The following is an 18,120-nucleotide window of genomic DNA, read 5'->3' on the forward strand; positions in this document are numbered from 1 at the left end:
CCTATATACATGGCCTGTCTAGGGTTGCTCTCCTGGCCTGTCTCTGCCCGTGTGGGGCTGTCCTCAAGGGTGGGCAGGGGAAGTGGCACTTACATGACACCTGGCTGGGAGCACTGGCTGCTGGTCTCAAAATAGTCCTCTATGAATTTGCGTTGAATCTGCCGGGCCACGTAGGAGAAGCAGCAGGCCGTCGGGGTGTCCGCACCAACTGTGGAAAAAGGGACAGAATGAGTCCAGGTCATCATCCAAAAGGAAAGGCCACCAGCTGCCACAACCTCAGGCTGAGGAAGAGCCCTGCACAGAGTGGGGACTGGAGACCGGCCTCGGGAAGGCATTTGGGCATTTCTGCCTAGAAACCTCATGTCTCTGTCTTCCTACTGTCTCTGTTCTCCTTGCTTCCTCACTCTTTACTGCGGGCTCTCTTTGTCTGTGTGATTCAGACCAAACAGACTATTCTCCTCTCTTCCTTCAGGGAATTTTGATTGGTTCAAGAAGTCACACCCAGCAAAAAGAGAGGTCTGGGACATCTATCTCAAGATCCAGTGGGCAGAGCTCCTGGGAGCCCCGGAGTGAGCTGGGGAATCGACCACATCACTGGGAAGGAAGTACCCAGGTCTGGATTCTGCCTCTTGCAAACTCAGTGGTTTAGGGCTCCACTTTTCCCTGCCCCAACCCTGACTCTCAGGACTGGGGACTAGGAGAGCTAAGATCCCTTGTAAAGGTGAAAAGTCCTTAAGAGAAAGCTCAAGGTGCTTTGTAGCCCTTTAAGAAGTTTTCTCTTTTCTCCTGGGTTCTGGAGACCACAAGAAGAGATTGATGTGGTCTCCCCAGGGCCAGAGAGTGGGGACACCCGCCACAATAGGGTGGACTCACATGGTGCAGAGAGGACCTGGTCGCAGAGAGCCATGGTGCAGAGGAGGACAGCAAGAGCAGCCGTGGAGACCTGCATGATGTTCAGTGGATGACAGTGTGTGGTCTCAAGTATGAGCAGATCCAAGAAGGGCCTGGGTCCTCCCTGCTGCCTGTGTCCTTCTGCCATCTGAAGCCATCTGCTCTTCTCTTTATAGGCAGCCCTGGTGGGTGGGGAAGTGGAATCTGGGGGTGCATGGGGAAATTTTTAAGCATAGCAATGTTGTCATGATGTTACACAACTTGGGGTCCTTGGTGACCACAGGAACTCATGATATCTAAGAATAGCATCTCTGAGCTGTAGGTCTCAGCTCTAGGCTCATGACCTGCTCTGGTTGTTTTTAGGGAGATGGTGAGAAGGAGGAGACGGGTGTGCGTCTGCCCAGAGCTGCTGTTAGCTGGTCCCTTCTCATAAGAACTTATTATAGATGACCCCTCCAGTGCTGTTCCTTTCTATAGAACTAAAACTCAGTGCTTTCTCAGTCTCTGTAACCATATGGGGTTGACATGTGGATGGCAGCAACACCCCACCCCCCAAATCCTGGACCTGAATTAAGGAATCCCCAGCTTGTGGAATGGAAAGTGTGGTGTCACGTTTCATTTGTCCATTTATTGAACAGTCATAGAATGACTAGGGGACTCTGTCACAAACTCTAGTTGTGAATTATGAAGTTCCTTTAGGTATGGGTGTCAGTATGTCAGAAGCCTAAAAATATTTATGCCCACTTACCAAGAAAAAGTGTTTCTAGGAAAGAGTTCTACAGAAACAAGCCAGATATGGAGGTATCATCAAAAAAAAAAAAAATAAAAAATAAAAAGAACCAGCATCATTTCTAATTTTCCTCTATGAGGAAATGATTAAGTAAGTTATGACGGGTTTACTGGATTATTTATTATTAAGCCCTAAAACTGAGCGAAGGGGTCTAAATATAACATCAGTGTTAAAGAGCAAGATAAACAAAATTGTACAAATGTTCATGAAGAATTGTATGAATATATGGGAATGTATCTGTAATTTTGTGCCTACCCCTAGTACGGAAAAATTTTTTTAAAAATCTTGGAATTAAAAGTCTAAAGAGTTAATAATGCTTATATTTGTGTGATGGGCCTATGGTATTTAATTTTCTTGGCTTTTGTTTTTCTTTGTCCAGATTTTTCTCATTTTCTTCAGTAAGACTGGATTACCTGCTTGTCAGCCCCAAATTTTGCTTTAAAAACGTTTAAATGTCTGGTTGAAAAGTGAAGGCGTCATTAATTGTTCAATTTAACATAAATTTTGATAAATATACTGACATTTCTGTCCTAGGACCTTTGCTAAAACACAGTCTTGGTTTCTCATTTCTCTGAACAGTTTGCAGCATCCTGTGTGATACTCACCAAACTGTGATAAACATCACCAAACTTGAAGCAGTTTTCTTTTTATATTCCTCTCAATGCAAAAAAGAGTGATGTATAAAAGAGTCTTCCCTCTCAGCCAAACCTATGTTCTTTCTTTTTCATTCTTTATTCTTTTATAATTCAAAAGCACATATCATCTTTTATGAGAAATGGGTTGAGTTCTTTTTAATAGCCTTTATCCTTAGATGCTCCCAGTCTGGTAGGAGCAGGTAGATACATGAGAGGTACTCACAGCACTAGCAAAAAGTGTTAGACTGGGTATAGTGGTGCACACCTGTAGTCTCAGCGGCTGGGGAGGCTGAAGCAGAAGGATCACAAATTCAAGGCCAGCCTCAGCAACTTAGCCCTAAGCAACTTAATGAGACCCTGACTCAAAATTAAAATATAAAAAAGGGCTAGGGATGTGGCTCAGTGGTAAAGCGTCCCCCGGGTTCAATCCCTGGTACCAAAGGGTGGGGGGAGAAGAAGAAGAAAAAAGAAAGCACCAGAACTCTTAGAAGAGGAAATAAATGTTATGAGGAGGGAGAAATGAACCTCCAGGGGAAGACAGGTGAAGTTTTCATGAAAAGGATGGAGTTTTGGTTGGATCTTGAAAACTCTTCAGGATTTGAACATGCACAGATGGGATGGGAGGTGGAGGTTCCAATGATACAAAGTCACAGGTGTGACACTGAGGGCTCCTGAGCTCTAAGGGCAGAGTCTGATGGGGCGGCAAGATGTGCAGGGAATGTATAACGAAGCTCAACTGGAGCCCAACCAGGAAGGGTCCCTGAATTCTTCCCCAAAGGAATCAGACTTGTTCTGTCAGAGCCAGAGAACAGAAGAAGACAGCCCACCTAAGCAGAGAAAGACCACACCTCAGGAATTCTGTCTTTCCTCAGTGTCTTTAGAGTCACATTTTTAAAAACACATGGGCTCTGGGCTCTGTTTCTACCCTCCTTTCCTGTGATGCTAATGCAGGTAGCGAGGGAGGTGAAGCGAAGATCACGGGCAATGGAGATTTCACTGGGAAGGCGGCAAACCCAGTATTTCCCCAAATTGCTATTAATTCCAAAAAAGGAGTCACTGTCCCTTTTTTCACTAGAAACAACATCATAGAGGATGCGCTCGACTTAGCCCATCCTCCCTGCCAGCCATCGGTCCAGGGCGGAATCACATTCATACTCATGATTAAGTTTCTGAGAGATTGGCATCTATGAGCTGGGGAGGGTGAGAAGAGGAAGTGGAAACTGCTGAATCAACCATGTTTCTGATAATGGGCATTATCTACTTCCAGGATTACAGCACTCACCAGTGTATGATTAGTCATCTATGTAAGCTCTATTTCAAAAATTTAGATGACATCCTCCTGTTGATTTTCAACCGAATTCAGACCATGTCTTATTGATTGTTCCTAGCTAAACCAATCCTAGCACATAATGATTACAGGAAGAATCTCTATCTAGTTTCCATTCCTCACAGTCTTGTCTTCGATAAAAGTGATGGTTGAATATATGATTCCATGTGTTTATATATTGGTAAGATTTTCCATGTCAGTCCCCAAGCCAGGAAGTAGCCCTTTGCCATGTATTTGGACTTGGGTTGGAACATAACATTCTTGTGCGCAGAGTATGTGCTTAATACACATGTTGAATGAGTAAAGAAAGGAAGCTCTGAGTTATGGCTGAATTGGAAGAGTCTTAGAAAATTCCTTGGTGACAAATTGATGTTCCCAGGTTAAAAATGATTTGCCTGCAGTTACACAGATGGAAATGACCAGTTTGATATTTCCCTGACTGAATTATTACCAATGTATCTCCAAACATAACCATAATGCCCAGAACACAGTACAGCTTGATAAATATTTGGTAAAAGAATAAATCACAGATTTGACTATCAACTAACAATATATGTCCAGTCCTGTCATTACAGAGTTGAAATACTAATGGGAAGGGAAGGCTGAGAAAGGCCACAGTGTCAGGTCTGGCTCTTTGGGGGAACACCCAAGATTGCTCAGGTGTTCAATAGTCAACATCCTATCATGAAGCCCTTCTTTGAGGAGTCAGTCCTTTATTTCCTGTCTTGAGTCCTTGTCATTTTCTCCACTTTGTGTGTGTGAGCAGTACCTCGGGGCACATATCTTGGTATTGGATTTTGTTCTTTCCCTTGTCTCCTGTGTTTTCTACCCAGTAGAAAGCATCCTTTCCTATTGAGTTTCCAAGCCAGAAAACTGGGAGTTGCCCTTGACCTCCCCACCCGTACTCCCCACCCGTACTCCCTGCATCTCCTACATCTGCTCAATCTCCAGCTCTAGTCTGTATTTGAAATTAGGTGCATCCACCTGTCACCATCCCCACACTGCTGCAGTCTGAGGTTAGGCCCTCCCTTTCTCACTGTGACCATGTTCCTGTCTAAGCAACTGGTTTTTCTTTTCACTTTCTCCTCTTTGTTTATTCGATCCCACAGCATCCAATGTGATTTTTGCCAAAGTGCAAATCAGTCTCTGTCTCCTTCTGTTAACATTTTTCAAATACTTTGCCTTGTGTCCAGCATGAACTGGAAGCTTCTCTGTGACCTGACTCCTGATGCCCACTGCCTTCTTTGGCCCGCAGCTTGCCTCCTTCAGACTTCCTGATGACCAAGACTCCAGTCCCTCTGAGCTACCTGTGTTTCCTTAAAAGCATCTCTTCCCCCACTGTTAATGAATGAGGTGTCAACTTGACAAAGCAGTTTCCCCTTGATGCAAACCACAGGCAGAGTCAGCTAGCTATGCATGGGCACATCCTGTGGCAGCCACAGGGGTTAAAATTTAGAACAAATATGAAAAATTGCTATTCAATTCCCCAAATTTTCTAAAGGAAAAAAAAGGGAAGTCCATGGATTCTATTGCTCAAAAATAAAACATTTGTTTATGAAATGCAAAACCGAAAGACATTCGACATCATAATCACAGGACTTTGGCTGGTTGGCTTTTAAATTTATAATAAAGCACATTTCCCTTTCTGATTTATTTAGTCTCTAGAGCCACATTTGCTTGGTTTTATTTCCAAATCTGTCTGTCAGCTGTGTGCTCTTTATTTGGTTACTTACTTCGCTATGCTTCAGCATCCCACGTGTAAAAGGGGATAAAATACTTACCGTAGAGGTTCACGGTGAGGGTTAAATACATTAATGTTGGTGCTTAGAATTTTACCAGCTCAGGGGCTGGGGTCGTGGCTCAGTGGTAGAGCACTCACCTAGTACGTTTGAGGCCTTGGGTTCAATTCTCAGCACCACATAAAAATAAATAAATAAGGGCATTGTGTCCAACTACAACTAAAAAATAAATATATATATTTTAAAAAAATAACCAGCTCATAGTAAGTGCTGTCATAAATGCTAGCTGCTTTTATCATTATCATTGAAATACTTTTTAATTTTCAAAAATTTTAAAGAAAATTTTTAAATCAACATATGAAAATTGTACACATTTATTTAAGTCTCAGCTCAACTTAGAGAAAAGTCTTGAACAATTTGAATGGACCAACCTAAACAGTAGAATAGTTAAATGTAAATGTTGGCACATCCATACAATGGAATTTCACACCTTCATTAATGCTATCTTTGATTCATGTTTGGGTTTTTAATAACATGGAAGAATATTAAGTAACAATAATATGCTAATTCAAGAAGGAATATTACATACTAATAGTAAAATATAAAATTGGGTAAAGAATGATAGCATAATTTAAATTTTTATTTATACTTTCCTATATTTTCTAATTTTTATACAGTGGCCATGTATATTTCCTATAAAAGAAAAATAAACTAAAATAAATATTTTTAAAAAAGAAATTAAAGCTTTACCTTTTTTGGACTTTCTTGAACCCACCATCATGAACCCCCAACATCTGACCCAGACTGTCACATAGCAAGAAATGTAATTCTGTAAACACTTTACAGAATTATTTTCTTCTTTTGCTCAAGTATTCCCTGTGACCTGCTTGGAAAGAGGCTATAAACAAGCATAAAAGCATTCATTAAAGAAAGATGTTTCATAAGGAAGATTGAACATATTCTCAGACCCACCAAAGCCCAGTGAGGCTTGATGCTTCCCTCAGAAATGTAACATGTCCAGAATGTAATGTCCCCAGAAGTCACTACCTGTGCCCTTAACAGCCAAAGGGCAGACTGTGGCAGGTAGGAAGGTCCACTTTCGCTTTAGAAAGAATGAGGCTATTGGGTTCAGTGGTTGGAGTGCAGCAGTCACAGACAAGCTGCTCCAACCAGCTCACTGTCTTGCAGACTTCATTTTGAAAACCAAGTGTTCTGACACTTGAGGCAAGCTCCATCCCAAAAATAAAAGGGCAAGCACAGAAAGCACAGAGGGAAAGAGTTAAGTGCAATTTTGGAGGGGAGAGGGTGGAGAGAATGATAAAGTAAATGACCTTGTACTTTATCAAATGACCCTGAAGTGCCCCAGGATGCTGCTCCTGTGCCATAATCAAAAGCATCCAGGGGGCTGGGCTCTGTCTTTTGACTTTCTCAGAGCAGAGCAGAGGGCAATGGTGTGCTAGGGGCGAGCAGGCGGGTCAGAGTAGTTGAGCTAAGGGTGAGTGAGATCTCTGTCCACTCATCCAAATTCCCATCATTTGCCATGTTCTGTGCATCTCTGCATCGCTGCCCTTGGTAAGCTTCTTCTGTACAGGTCTCCAGCATTGTGAAGCCAGCCAGGGTTGACAGGGACACGAGGCATTCCCTATGGACCGGGAATGCCTAGGTTACATAGTCTGTCTGTCACACAGGTAAACATTGCTAGGTCGCCCATCCTATACATACACTGGCACAGTCTTTGCCTGGGTCTTTCAAACTTAATTCTTACTGCTTTCTCTTATTTGTCCAAGAAAATACCCCGAAATCTTGGTTTCTCTTTCATTCCCTCCTTGTTCTACGACTGGCTAACTGACCCCTTTGCTGAATGAAGTTCTGATCAGATATGTGTGGAAGAACCCATGGTGGGGTGGGGGAGACAATGGTTTCTCTCTGTGCTCACACCCTATGTCTGCTCTGCAGACCACTGCCAACCTGGAAAGACTGATGTGAACAGCTTCTGCAGGGGCAAACCACCCAGAGCAGCCCTTTTTTTTTTTTTTTGTCCTTGAACCCTTTCTAGCAAGTGTCAATGTGTCATCCTTCCTCTCTGGTTTCAGCTCTCTCCAGTCTCGGTCTCTATCTCTGGTGTACCATTTCCCTCTAGGGCACAGCCCACTTCTTTTCCCCTTCAACTCTTTTATTCCGTGATGACATAGCCCTGGGGAAGAGAAGCTGTGAGGAACTCTTCACTCTTAGCTAGGTTTGGTTTCTTTACTGGTGCCATGACATCATCTCTACCCTGGAAATTCCATTTCTTTTCTGTACCTCCACCTCCGTTCCAGCCCTCAGAGTCCCTATAAAAAGGGGTTTGCAACTCAGATCAGCACAGGACACAGCCAGGTTCTGACGCTTCTGAGCTCTGCAGTCTCAGCCCTAGGCAAACCTCTCCTCCACCAACACCATGAAGCTCTGTGGGATTGTCCTCCCTCTCCTTGTGCTTGTGGCTGCCTTCTGCTCTCCAGCACTCTCTGCACCAAGTAAGTCCACTGTTTCTTCTAGGGTCAAGGTAGGAGCTGCGGAGGGGTTGAAAGGGAACTAGGAAAATTTCCAAAAGGCCTGCTATTAAAGGTAGAGTCTAGTAGACAACCAATGATATTTAAGCTCCTATTTTCTTAAGAATTAACAGCCAACACAGAAAGGGATGGGGTAGAAGTCAGACAGCTGAACAGGCTCTGTCTCTGACTACTGGTTTAAGCCTGTCCCTCTCTATGCCTTGGTTTCCCCATCTGTAAGACAAAGGGAATAAGACACGTTCTGAGACTCAATCCAGTCCCAATCCGCTAGAATTCTTTCTTACCTTTGCTCAGGATTCTGTTTAGAATAACAGTCCCATTCTGTGTGGGTGGGCATAAATATATTGGACCATAATTGGGGTTATGATAGCTCCCCAGGGAAGTTCAATGCAGATCCAGAAGTAGGATCGAAAAATGAATAGCTCCTGGGTAGTTTCAAGCTTTGATCTAACATGGACCTTTCCTTCCAGTGGGTTCAGACCCTCCCACTGCCTGCTGTTTCTCTTACGCCCTGCGGAAGCTTCCACGCAACTTTGTGATCGATTACTTTGAGACCAGCAGCCTCTGCTCCCAGCCTGCCGTGGTGTGAGTATCAATCCCTGGGCTGCTCTGGGAGGCAAGGGTGAGGGGAGGCAAAAAGGGAGCCATTTGGGGCAGGAGGTGATGAAGCAGGAGGAAGTGGTTCTCAGGGCTGATGCTCTGTCAAGGGCAGTGAGTAAGCAGGTCATGAGGTCACTTTTTGAGTCCTGGAAGTGGCTGGGTGACAGACAAAGGACAAGAAAGTGCTTCCTGGGGAAAAACCTATCCAGAGGCCAGAAAGTCAGGAAAAATCAATACCATGAGATAGAAGCAGATTTCTTGAAGAAGACCAGAAAAACATGGAAAAGTCATTGCTAGGAAAAGCAAAGATATAACCGCATTGGTTGCAAAATCAACTGGTTCCTAATCTGGGAAATCCTTGAGGCCACAGATAAGTCCAGTGGGTGGAAGTTATAGAAATATGGTTCCAGCATCATTCTAGAGAGATCCATTCCACTCACATGCCTAATGTGAGTGGAATGGAGATGCCTAATGTGAGCCATGGTCAAGTAGAGAAAGATTCCTACCACAGACAAGGGGGGGGGTGTATTATCAGATGTCCTTAATGGTCCCACAGGACTCTAATGTGTCCACTCTTTGTTCTACAGATTCCAAACCAAGAAGGGCAGGCAAGTCTGTGCCAACCCCAGTGAGTCCTGGGTCCAGGAGTACATGGATGACCTGGAACTGAACTGAGCTGCTTCAGTCTCAGGGGCAGGATGTCTTCAGGGAAGGTCACCTGAGCCCCAGCACCTCTCAGCAAGACGCACCTTATTCTCCATGCTCCTGACTCCTCTCAGGAACCCCTGTCCCTCCCTTCTCTTAATTTAATCTGTACTGGATGCTTTGTTATTGTATGTGGAGTTATTTCTATTATTTAAGGACACATGTCCCCTATGGGGACGGTCCACCGTCACTTCTCTGCTATTGTGGATACATGGATGATACAGTTGATTCCATGAATTTTCATAATAAAACTTTTTTTAAAAAAAATATATAAGCAGTTGCTTTGTGAGTTTTGATTTGATTTGTGGTGTGAAGGGGAATGCCTGGTACTATTAGTTGGGACAAACTGTAGTTTCAAAAAATAATTCAGTCTGAGCCTTCATGAAGTCTTTAACAATTACTAAGTCTAAGGCTCTGTTGTCCTCTGTTTTACAAGTGAATAAAGAGAGGCACAGAGAGGGGAGAGTGACTTGCTGAGGTCAGCTCTGGGAGCACCATGGAAGGATGACCCCAAAGGACAGCTGTGATGCTCAGGGTTGTGAGTTTAACAACCCACGGGGAAATTGTGGACAGGGGCAGCAGCACAATGTAGGGGAAGAGGAAGTCGTTCAGAATCAGAAAAGCAACTTCATCATCTTATTCTCAGCAAAACATTGGGAAAATCATTTTGCCTTACTGGATCTCCATTTTCCTGCCTGGGAAATGGGGAACAATATTTCCCTGGGCTGTTGTAAGACAATGTACAAAGTGCCCATCATGGGACCTGGCCTGTGGAAGATTCTCTCCCTCCCTCTCTGAGCCTCAGTGTCTGTCCTTGTCATGAGGATTATCAGATCAGTTCAAGGAACAACACTCTGGAATCCAAAGCCAATGTGAAGTAGCATCATGAAGACAAAAGAATATGTGTCTGGTTCGGTTCTGAAGTGCTGTGGGAGTGACTTAAAGTCATGGGTATTTAATAATGCTTAATTAGAACTTAATACCATATGGGTCAAAGAGAATCTGGATATGAAGTGGAATTATGTACACAATAAACCCTGATCTGTGGGACACAATCTGTTAAAGCTGAGAGGAACCCTTAGACCATGTGGTCCAACCCTCTCAGCTTATGAAAACTAAGGGCCAAGGGCTAGGAAGTAACTTGCCAAAGGCCAGTCAGCAGAGCAGAACTCCAGCCAGTGTCAGTTCTCAGGTTAGTACCCTTTCTTGTGCACCTTTCCTAGTGAGACATTTCTGTGGTCCCCAAAAGGGTGACCATTGAGTAAGGTAGATAAGGAAGGGACTACCTTGAAAATAATTTGAGTGTTCTTAGCTCTGTGAAAAAGCAGAAACAGGGCTGTTTACTTCTCTGGGTTAGTAGCACAGTCCCATTCTGCCCTCTGTCACCCTATCACTCAAGAGCCCCTGGGGAAACCTCTTCAGATTCTGCAGGAACCAGGAGAAGGAGGGTCAGAGCACAGTGGATCTGAAGCAGGTGTGAGGAGAGGCTAGCAGCAAAGGACCCTCTTGGCTTTACCTTCTGTTTTTATTTGTCTAGATCTGAGCTCTCTGATATGTTAGCTACTGGCCAGAGTGGCTATTTAAATTTCAATTAAATTTAATTAAATGAAATAAATTTTAAAATTCAGTTTCTCTGTCACACAAAATCACATTCAAGGGCTCAATAGCCACATGCAATGGTAGCTATCAGGTTGGACAGTGCAAATATAGAATTATCTGTCATCACAGAAAGTTCCATTGGATGTGAAACCATCCTAGAATAGTCTCAAGGGAAGTGAATAGAGGGAGAGTTGGGGTGGCCTAGAAGGTTAGAGTATAAATTTGGAGAAAGATACCCAACTCTATTCTGAGGGGATGGAATGGGAGAGAATGGATGATCCCCAGGCCTGAAACAAGGTGCATGTCACTGTAATAGGCTGAGCAATGTCCCTCAAGGTGTCCACATCCTAATCCCCAGAACCTGTGGGCACTACCTTACATGGCAAAAGGGACTTTGCAGATAGGCTCTTTCCTTAAGGATCCTGAGATGAAGACATTATCTTGGATTATCTGACCAGACCCTAAATCTTGCCATGTGTCCTTATCAGGTATGCAGGAGGACATATGACAATAGAAGAGGGGTTGGGAATGTGACAACTGAAGCAAAAATGTTATCTGCTGGCTTTGAAGATGGAGAGAGTCTATGAACCAAGGGATGTGAGGCAGCAGCTCTAGAAGCTGGAAAAGGAAGAGAGCAAAATAAGTTTTCTCCCATAGAGCCTCCAGGAGAAGTACAGCCCAGTGAAAATGATTTTGGATTTCTAACCCCAGAAACTTAAGAGACCAAACGTGCATTGTTTTAAGACGGGTGGTTTGTGGCCATTCGTTACAGCAGTCATAGAAAATGGAAACAATCACTGACTGAAGAGTCAGTGCAGAAAGGAATGGAAGATTCTAGAAAGGACGTCAGACTTCCCCAAGGAGACACCTCGAGTGATTGATGGACCATAACAAAGTTGGGCATCTCAAGCAGAGGCTCTGCTTCAGCAGCTGAGCGTGAGAGCTGAGGCTTCACCAAGGGTACAAGACCCCCAGGAAGTGTGCTTCCTCTGGAGACTAGTATGGCCCTCCAGGGGTCCTAGATTTCTAGCTGGAAGAGTCCCTTGACCTGCTGTGGTTTCATCATCAGTGAGAGCTGGGGTAGGAGCAGAATCTGGCTCTCCTCTCTCGAGGTGAAGTCCTTTTCCCCACATCTGCCTATCCCTGGACAAGTCGGAGGGAGGTCAACTCCATAGGAGCAAGACCATGAGAAATACTGCAGGAAGCCCGGACGGTCTCGTGAGGAAAGGCTTCACCCAGGAGTTGCAAATGACAGCGTGGAACTCTGGCCGTGGGGCAATGTGGGACTTTGTGGGTTGCACAATGTGAAACCGTGTTTTTTCCTTTCTCCTCTTGCCACACTACTTCCTTTTCTTACCCTACGGTCAGAGAGTTGGTATCTGCTTACTTGATTTTTCAACTGCAGTTTCCCCTGGTTTCTGGATGGGGGGCAGAGCCAGAAGAAATGAGGCAGGACAAGCGAAGGTGAAGGAGGGTCCAGTCACTGACCAAACCAACCCCATTTTGTCCCTCTCTGACTCCATTCGCCTCTTCTTTTCTGAGTCATTTTCTTCTTCAGTTCCCTTGGGTTCTAGGAACAACAGACCTCATTGATAAGCATCTTTATAAGGGATCAAATCTACCACCAAGCGATGACCAGCCGGACAGAACAGACCAACCCCTGATGAGACTGCCCCTCCCAAGCAGGAACAATCAATCACCCCCTGACAGAATCAAGGCTGCACCCTAGGCAGGAGGCAATCATATTGTGAGGGGAACAGAATCATGCCCTTAAGTAATGATGACCTTCCCAGAGTTTGAGACCAGTTCTGCAATAACAATCAACCAGACCCCAGCAAGACCAAGATGACCTGCTCTGCTAGCTATGCAAACCCCACAGCCATTCAAGTCCCCAACCCTTATCTTTGTTCTCCTTTTCTATACCATCTTACAGCTTCTGTCAGCCATTTAAAGACAGATCTTTGTTCTTCCCAGAATGGACACACTGATTACAGCTCCTTTCTTACCCTTCACCACTGCTCATCTCTTTGATTGGCATATTGAGATGAGTGGCCAAGCCTGGCCTGATGGAATACCTGGAGCAGGGACCTTTGCCTTAGGACTTCAGTGACAAAGGGAGTTTATGGAGCAAGCTCTAGACACCAGGCCTGGGTCTCTATTCTCTTGCAGTGCCTTCCTTTCACGTTTCACTCTCTAGATGGGAGGAAGCCGGTTTCCTTATGCATATAAACTTTCTATGCTTCTCTCCTTATCCCACCCCAGCTTAGAACCTTCTATAATGTTCCCATTGACATGGGCATTTTTCTCTGGGGGGCCAGGAGCTGAGCAGGGACTAAGAAAGGAAGTTTAAGTGAAGATGGTTTAAAAACAAAACAAAACAAAAAAACCCACAGTTCTTCCTGGTGATCGAGACCAGCAACCTTGTCACACAGTCCTGAGCTGCATTCACACCAACCCTCCACAGACCTGAAGGACTTACCTTCACCCTCTTTTCCACTTGTCCCCACCTGTTCTCCTTTCCAAACTCCTCCTGGGGAAAATAGCAAAATGTGTAGAAATGTAGAGAGAATATTGTGACTACATTTTTGTCCTGTTTAAATACTTTCATTTTTTATATATATGATACGTGTGTAAAACATATAAATTCAGAAGAAAAGAGAAAATCTTTTTTTTTTCTCCCTCAGGGAACTAGGTTTAATAGTAATGGGATCATCTGGGGGACCCTCCCTTTCTATGAAAATCCTCCCAACTGGGAAAAGGATAGGAAAATCCTTCCTTTGGGTTGCATTAACTCCTTCTAAATCTCAGGATGCATGTGCCTCCTGTGCTTATCAAAAAGGGCCTAGTTACTTATAGTGACTCCTAGTTCATCTCCTTCACGGGTCTTTCTTCCTTCTATACGGGGCTGGAAGAATTGGGGTAAGCATTAAACAAACACTTTAATGTCACAGGCACCATACTACACATGAGTTTTAGTATATAGACTTCTTTAACCCTTGCAAAAACTTGAGTCGATATGATTCCCATTTTAAAGAGGAGAAAACTAAGGCTCTGAGAGGTCAAGAGGTGGATCTGTAGTGTGGAGACACTGGCTTTGTCTTATCCTTCTCAGTTGTGATCTCTTCAGGTCAATTAGATTTAAACTAGCTCTTCTTTTCTACAGCCTTCCTAAGTGTTGACCTTGGAACTGTTAAGCCCCTCCCCCTCCCATCCTGCCTTTCTGTATCTCCTTGATTTGGGAGGCTGGAAGACCTTGTCCTCTTCTTCCCCATTATTTGTTGAAAAGAACAAATCCTTGAATTTTTTAGGCTGTCAGTGGAGGAGGCTGTTGCATCTGATTCTGAGGTCTGCAGATTCACTGGTTGATGAACTGTTGGAATTCCCAACAGACTAAACACTCACCAAGTCATTTGATGTCATCTACTCCATGGTCTTAAAATTAAGAATTTTTGAACAGTGGACATTATATAAAACGCAAAGGCATAAAAAGATATTCAACAAAATTAAGCCTACCTCCTAGTCTCATCACTCAAATTATCCAGTTTTACTTCCCAGAAGCAACAACTAACTGATTGATGGCTTTGGCTCTTTCATGAACTCATTTAGAGGTTCAATGACCTTTAAAAAGTGTCAGGAACTGGAACAATAGGGCCTTTGATTGGTTTTTAGAGTTGATGTTGACGTACATTTGTTTTAGTTAGCAGTTTTTGCTGCTGTGACTAAAAGACCTGACAAGAACAATTTTAGAGGAGGAAAAGTTTATTTGGGAGCTCACGGTTTCAGAGGTCTCAGTCCATGGACAGCCGGTTCCGTTCCTTGGGCCTCGAGGTCAACATCATGGCAGAAGAGTGAGGTGGAGAGAAGCCCCTCACATGATGATCAGCAAGCAAAGAGACTCCACTTGCCAGATATAAACTATCTACTCTAATGCCCGCCCCCAGTGAACCCACCTCCTCCAGCACATCCTACCTACCTTCATTTTCTACCCTGTTAATCCCATCAGGGGATTAACTCACTCATTGGGTTAAGGCTCTCCTAACCCAATTATTTCTCCTGTAAACCTTCTTGCATTGTCTCACACATGAGCTTTTGAGAGACACCTAATATCTAAACCATAACATAAGCTTGGATTTACAAAATTCTTGCCTGTCCTTCTCTGGGACAAATCTAATTTGAGATTTTAAAATGTTACCTTTTCTTTTCTTTATTCAATTCTCAAAACAAGGACTTGCTAGAAACATCCTAAGAAAGCTTCATAAAACTGCCTGTTTCTTGAGGGGCTTATGCATTTCATAGACACCGTCTTTGATGTGCAAAACTGTAACTTCATTTTTTTCCCCAGTTGAACACAACTCCCCAGTCACCATTTATTTTGGTGGCAGAAAATTTCATCTGTCCAACAAAATGAACACAGTTGCTTCCTGATGTTTTTCTCTGAGAATCTTCCATCTCCCATTCTTCTTCCTTCTCTGGTCTTCCCTGCTGATGTTCCCAACCCTTGGTTAGTGTCTGATGAGGTGCATCTCAGTCTTTTAGGTCACTGGCCCATGTCATAGATGACTGCTGTGTCACTTGTCCTGCTATTACCTCCCAGGTCAGGTCTGTGGCACCATATCTTTTGTCCCACCCTAAGCTCCTCTGAGCCCACCAGCCCTGAACAAAACAAAGTAACAAATGTATTGGATCAGAGTATGAGAAATCATTCTGCTTCCCTGGGGGTGAAGGTGTAAGTTAGTAGTGTATAGACCTTTTGGAGAACAGTTTGGCAATATCTTCTAATTCTATAGTACACACCATCTATTCTGGGGAAATACTGATGTACATAAACAAGAACCATATACAAATATGGTCATTGCAGCATTGTTTATGATAGGGAAAAAAACTATTGGAATCTAACAAAATGGGCAAGAATTGGAGATTGTTTAAATAAATTATGAACTATACATATAAAAGAATTTTTAGATAGCAGTAATTTTTTTTAAAAAAAACAGATAGTAACCTAGAAAGCTCTCCAAGACATATTGTTAAGTGAATAAAGCAAAATAATATATATAAAATATAGCTTCATTTCTGCAAAAAAAATCCCCATATACTTATATATGCACATATGTGCATGTAAAGGCATGGGAAAGGGCCTTAGAAAAACACACAACAAACTGCTAATGTTGATGCCCTCCCCAAAAGTTACTCTGTATGTCCATGTCATTTGTTGATCCTAAGAGTTAATTCAGTATTTGTTGTAAAAAAAAATGAGCTTTTAAAGATCATGTTAGCTGAGTTATAACAGTCATGCTTAGGTCACTTTGAGAGAGGGATCTGGGAGAGCTTCCCTGGCCAGCAGTTCCCAGAGGGTTAGTCTGAAAGTTCTTTGGCTGTCCTGCCCTGGTCACTGTCATCAAGGCCAACCTCCTCTTCAACTGAAATCCAACCAGCCACTTTGGGCTTGGATTTGGACCTGCCCTTTGCTGTCCTCTGTGCTGTCCGAGGTCATTGCTCTCCAACCTGGGCTGAGCTGCTTGGGCCTCTCTCCTTGTGCCCTGGTGAGGAGTGCCCAGGTGTTTGCAACTTTTGCCCTTGTGAAGTTTCTGAGGTGCTGGGTATGGTGATGAACTCAGACTAATTCCATTTTAGGATTGGGAGCCATCTCATCACAAAGTCATGAAAAGTTCATTTCTGTTTTACTATAAATTACTAGATTTCTAAACTTGTTTGGAATTCCTGCCCATGCCTTGAACTCACCCATGCTTGGCTTTCCCTGACCAGATAACAACCCTCTCTAAAAATCTTAGTGGTGCCTCATAAATCCTGGCTCCCGTGACCAGATAACTGTTAGGTGCAGGACAGGCTGAATAAATTGTCTGCAGGGCATGCCAAACAAAATGAAGGGCCCACCTTTGCTCCTGTTGCTTACCTTTCCAAACAACTAGATCCAACTGTTAGGGGGTGGGCCCCATGCCTGTGTGCTCTAGCTGTGGCACACGTTTTACTACAGGAGACAAAGAAACTGACTTTCGGAGCACAAACTATTATCATTTCCCCTCACACTCTGGAGGATCTTCTCACTTACAAAAGCTTAAAGACCCTTCCTCCCTGCCGCATCCTTTCCCTTCTGGTCTCATTCCTCCACGATCCCTCTATTTCATTTATGGCTTGCTCAACCCTAAACCCAGCGACTCTTCTTCCCAAAACTGAAACACCTCCCTCCCATGCTCTGCCCCACTCATATCTATGAAAGGCCTTTGCTTGATACCACTTACACTTGGTTTACTGACGGCAGCGCCTTCACACTAGATGGTCATCACTATGCAGGATACTCTGTTATCTCCCTGACTGATCCACTCAGCACAAAATTTTCTACAATAGAGGCAAAATCCCTACCTCTTCACACCACCAACCAGCAAGCTGAATTAACAGCCATCACTAGGGCATCACCTGGCAGCTGCCCATTCCCTAAATTTATACACAGACTCTAAATATGTTTATCACATAATCCTCTCCCATTCTGCCATATGGAAAGAGAGAGGACTCCTTACAACTAGGGGCTCTGCAGTCACCAATGCTAAGCTCATCACTGATCTCCTTGGAGCCTCATTCCTTCCCACTAAAATCAGGATCACACACTGTCGCTCATACCAACATGGCTCTTCACCTGTCACAAGAGGCAATTCAAGGGCTGATCAGGAAGCCCAACTAGCAGCCCTTGCCCCATATTGTACCCTAGCACCCGTTATACCCCAACCCAAATCCCCAGTGTCAATCCGATATCTCCACTCCGTCTTTCACACTAACTCCCAAAGCCTCAAAGCTTTTACAAGCTCATTTCTCACACTCAGCCCCGAGGATATTTACTTTCTGCAACAGCTAACCTCTAATTGCTCCATCTGTAAAAGAACAAATCCTCAAACCCCTTTAAAACCAGGAACGTTCCCCACACATAAAGCACGGGGCCACACTCCAGCTGCCGTCTGGCAGCTAGATTTTTACCAACATACCACCTGTCTGCAAACTTAAATACCTACTAGTTCTAGTAGACACTTTCTCAGGATGGGTTGTGTTAGGTGCAGGACAGGCTGAGTAAGCTGTCTGCAGGGCTTGCCAAACAAAGTTAGCTGCAGGATGACCTGGCCACTCAAACCCTCTGTCTGGTTCTTTATCAACTGTTTGCTTCAAGTCCAAACGCCCAAGCCCCCGCTCAAGGCTGAACACTGAACCCCCCTTGTGCCAACAAGGCAGCTTGCAGACCCAGAGACCCCATTAGATTTGGGCTATAAAAACTCCCTCCTGC

General features: G+C 44.0%; 2 protein-coding genes and 1 long non-coding RNA gene across 4 annotated transcripts in view; 1 reads left to right on the forward strand and 2 right to left on the reverse strand.

Moving 5' to 3' along the window:
- The window catches only part of LOC107150350 (C-C motif chemokine 3-like 1), a 10,493-nt gene extending 8,798 nt beyond the window's left edge, over positions 1–1,695 (reverse strand). The window contains exons 1-2 of one of the 2 annotated variants that reach the window (XM_015495325.2): positions 874–1,089; positions 94–208 (exon numbers count right to left, since the gene is read on the reverse strand). In XM_015495325.2, the coding sequence (XP_015350811.2) occupies positions 94–208; positions 874–1,039 (281 nt within the window). In that variant the 5' untranslated portion in view covers positions 1,040–1,089. Of the gene's footprint in view, positions 1–93; positions 209–873 lie in introns of both variants that reach the window. The other variant, XM_015495326.2, reaches the window with a different exon arrangement.
- Positions 1,696–7,476: 5,781 nt separating this feature from the next.
- Positions 7,477–10,882, forward strand: LOC107150716 (C-C motif chemokine 4). The gene is made up of 3 exons (XM_015495847.2): positions 7,477–7,895; positions 8,402–8,516; positions 9,119–10,882. The coding sequence occupies exons 1-3, from the start codon at positions 7,820–7,822 to the stop codon at positions 9,204–9,206; spliced, it is 279 nt and encodes a 92-aa protein (XP_015351333.1). The 5' UTR covers positions 7,477–7,819; the 3' UTR covers positions 9,207–10,882.
- An 806-nt stretch (positions 10,883–11,688) lies between these two features.
- LOC125611959 overlaps positions 11,689–18,120 on the reverse strand; it is a 7,585-nt gene continuing 1,153 nt past the window's right edge. Inside the window, exons 3-4 of the long non-coding RNA XR_007342200.1 lie at positions 13,315–13,365; positions 11,689–12,405 (exon numbers count right to left, since the gene is read on the reverse strand). This is a non-coding gene — a long non-coding RNA (uncharacterized LOC125611959). The remainder of the gene's footprint in view (positions 12,406–13,314; positions 13,366–18,120) is intronic.

This window comes from Marmota marmota, unplaced genomic scaffold, assembly GCF_001458135.2.
Source record: "Marmota marmota marmota unplaced genomic scaffold, marMar, whole genome shotgun sequence".
Lineage (NCBI taxonomy): Eukaryota > Metazoa > Chordata > Mammalia > Rodentia > Sciuridae > Marmota > Marmota marmota.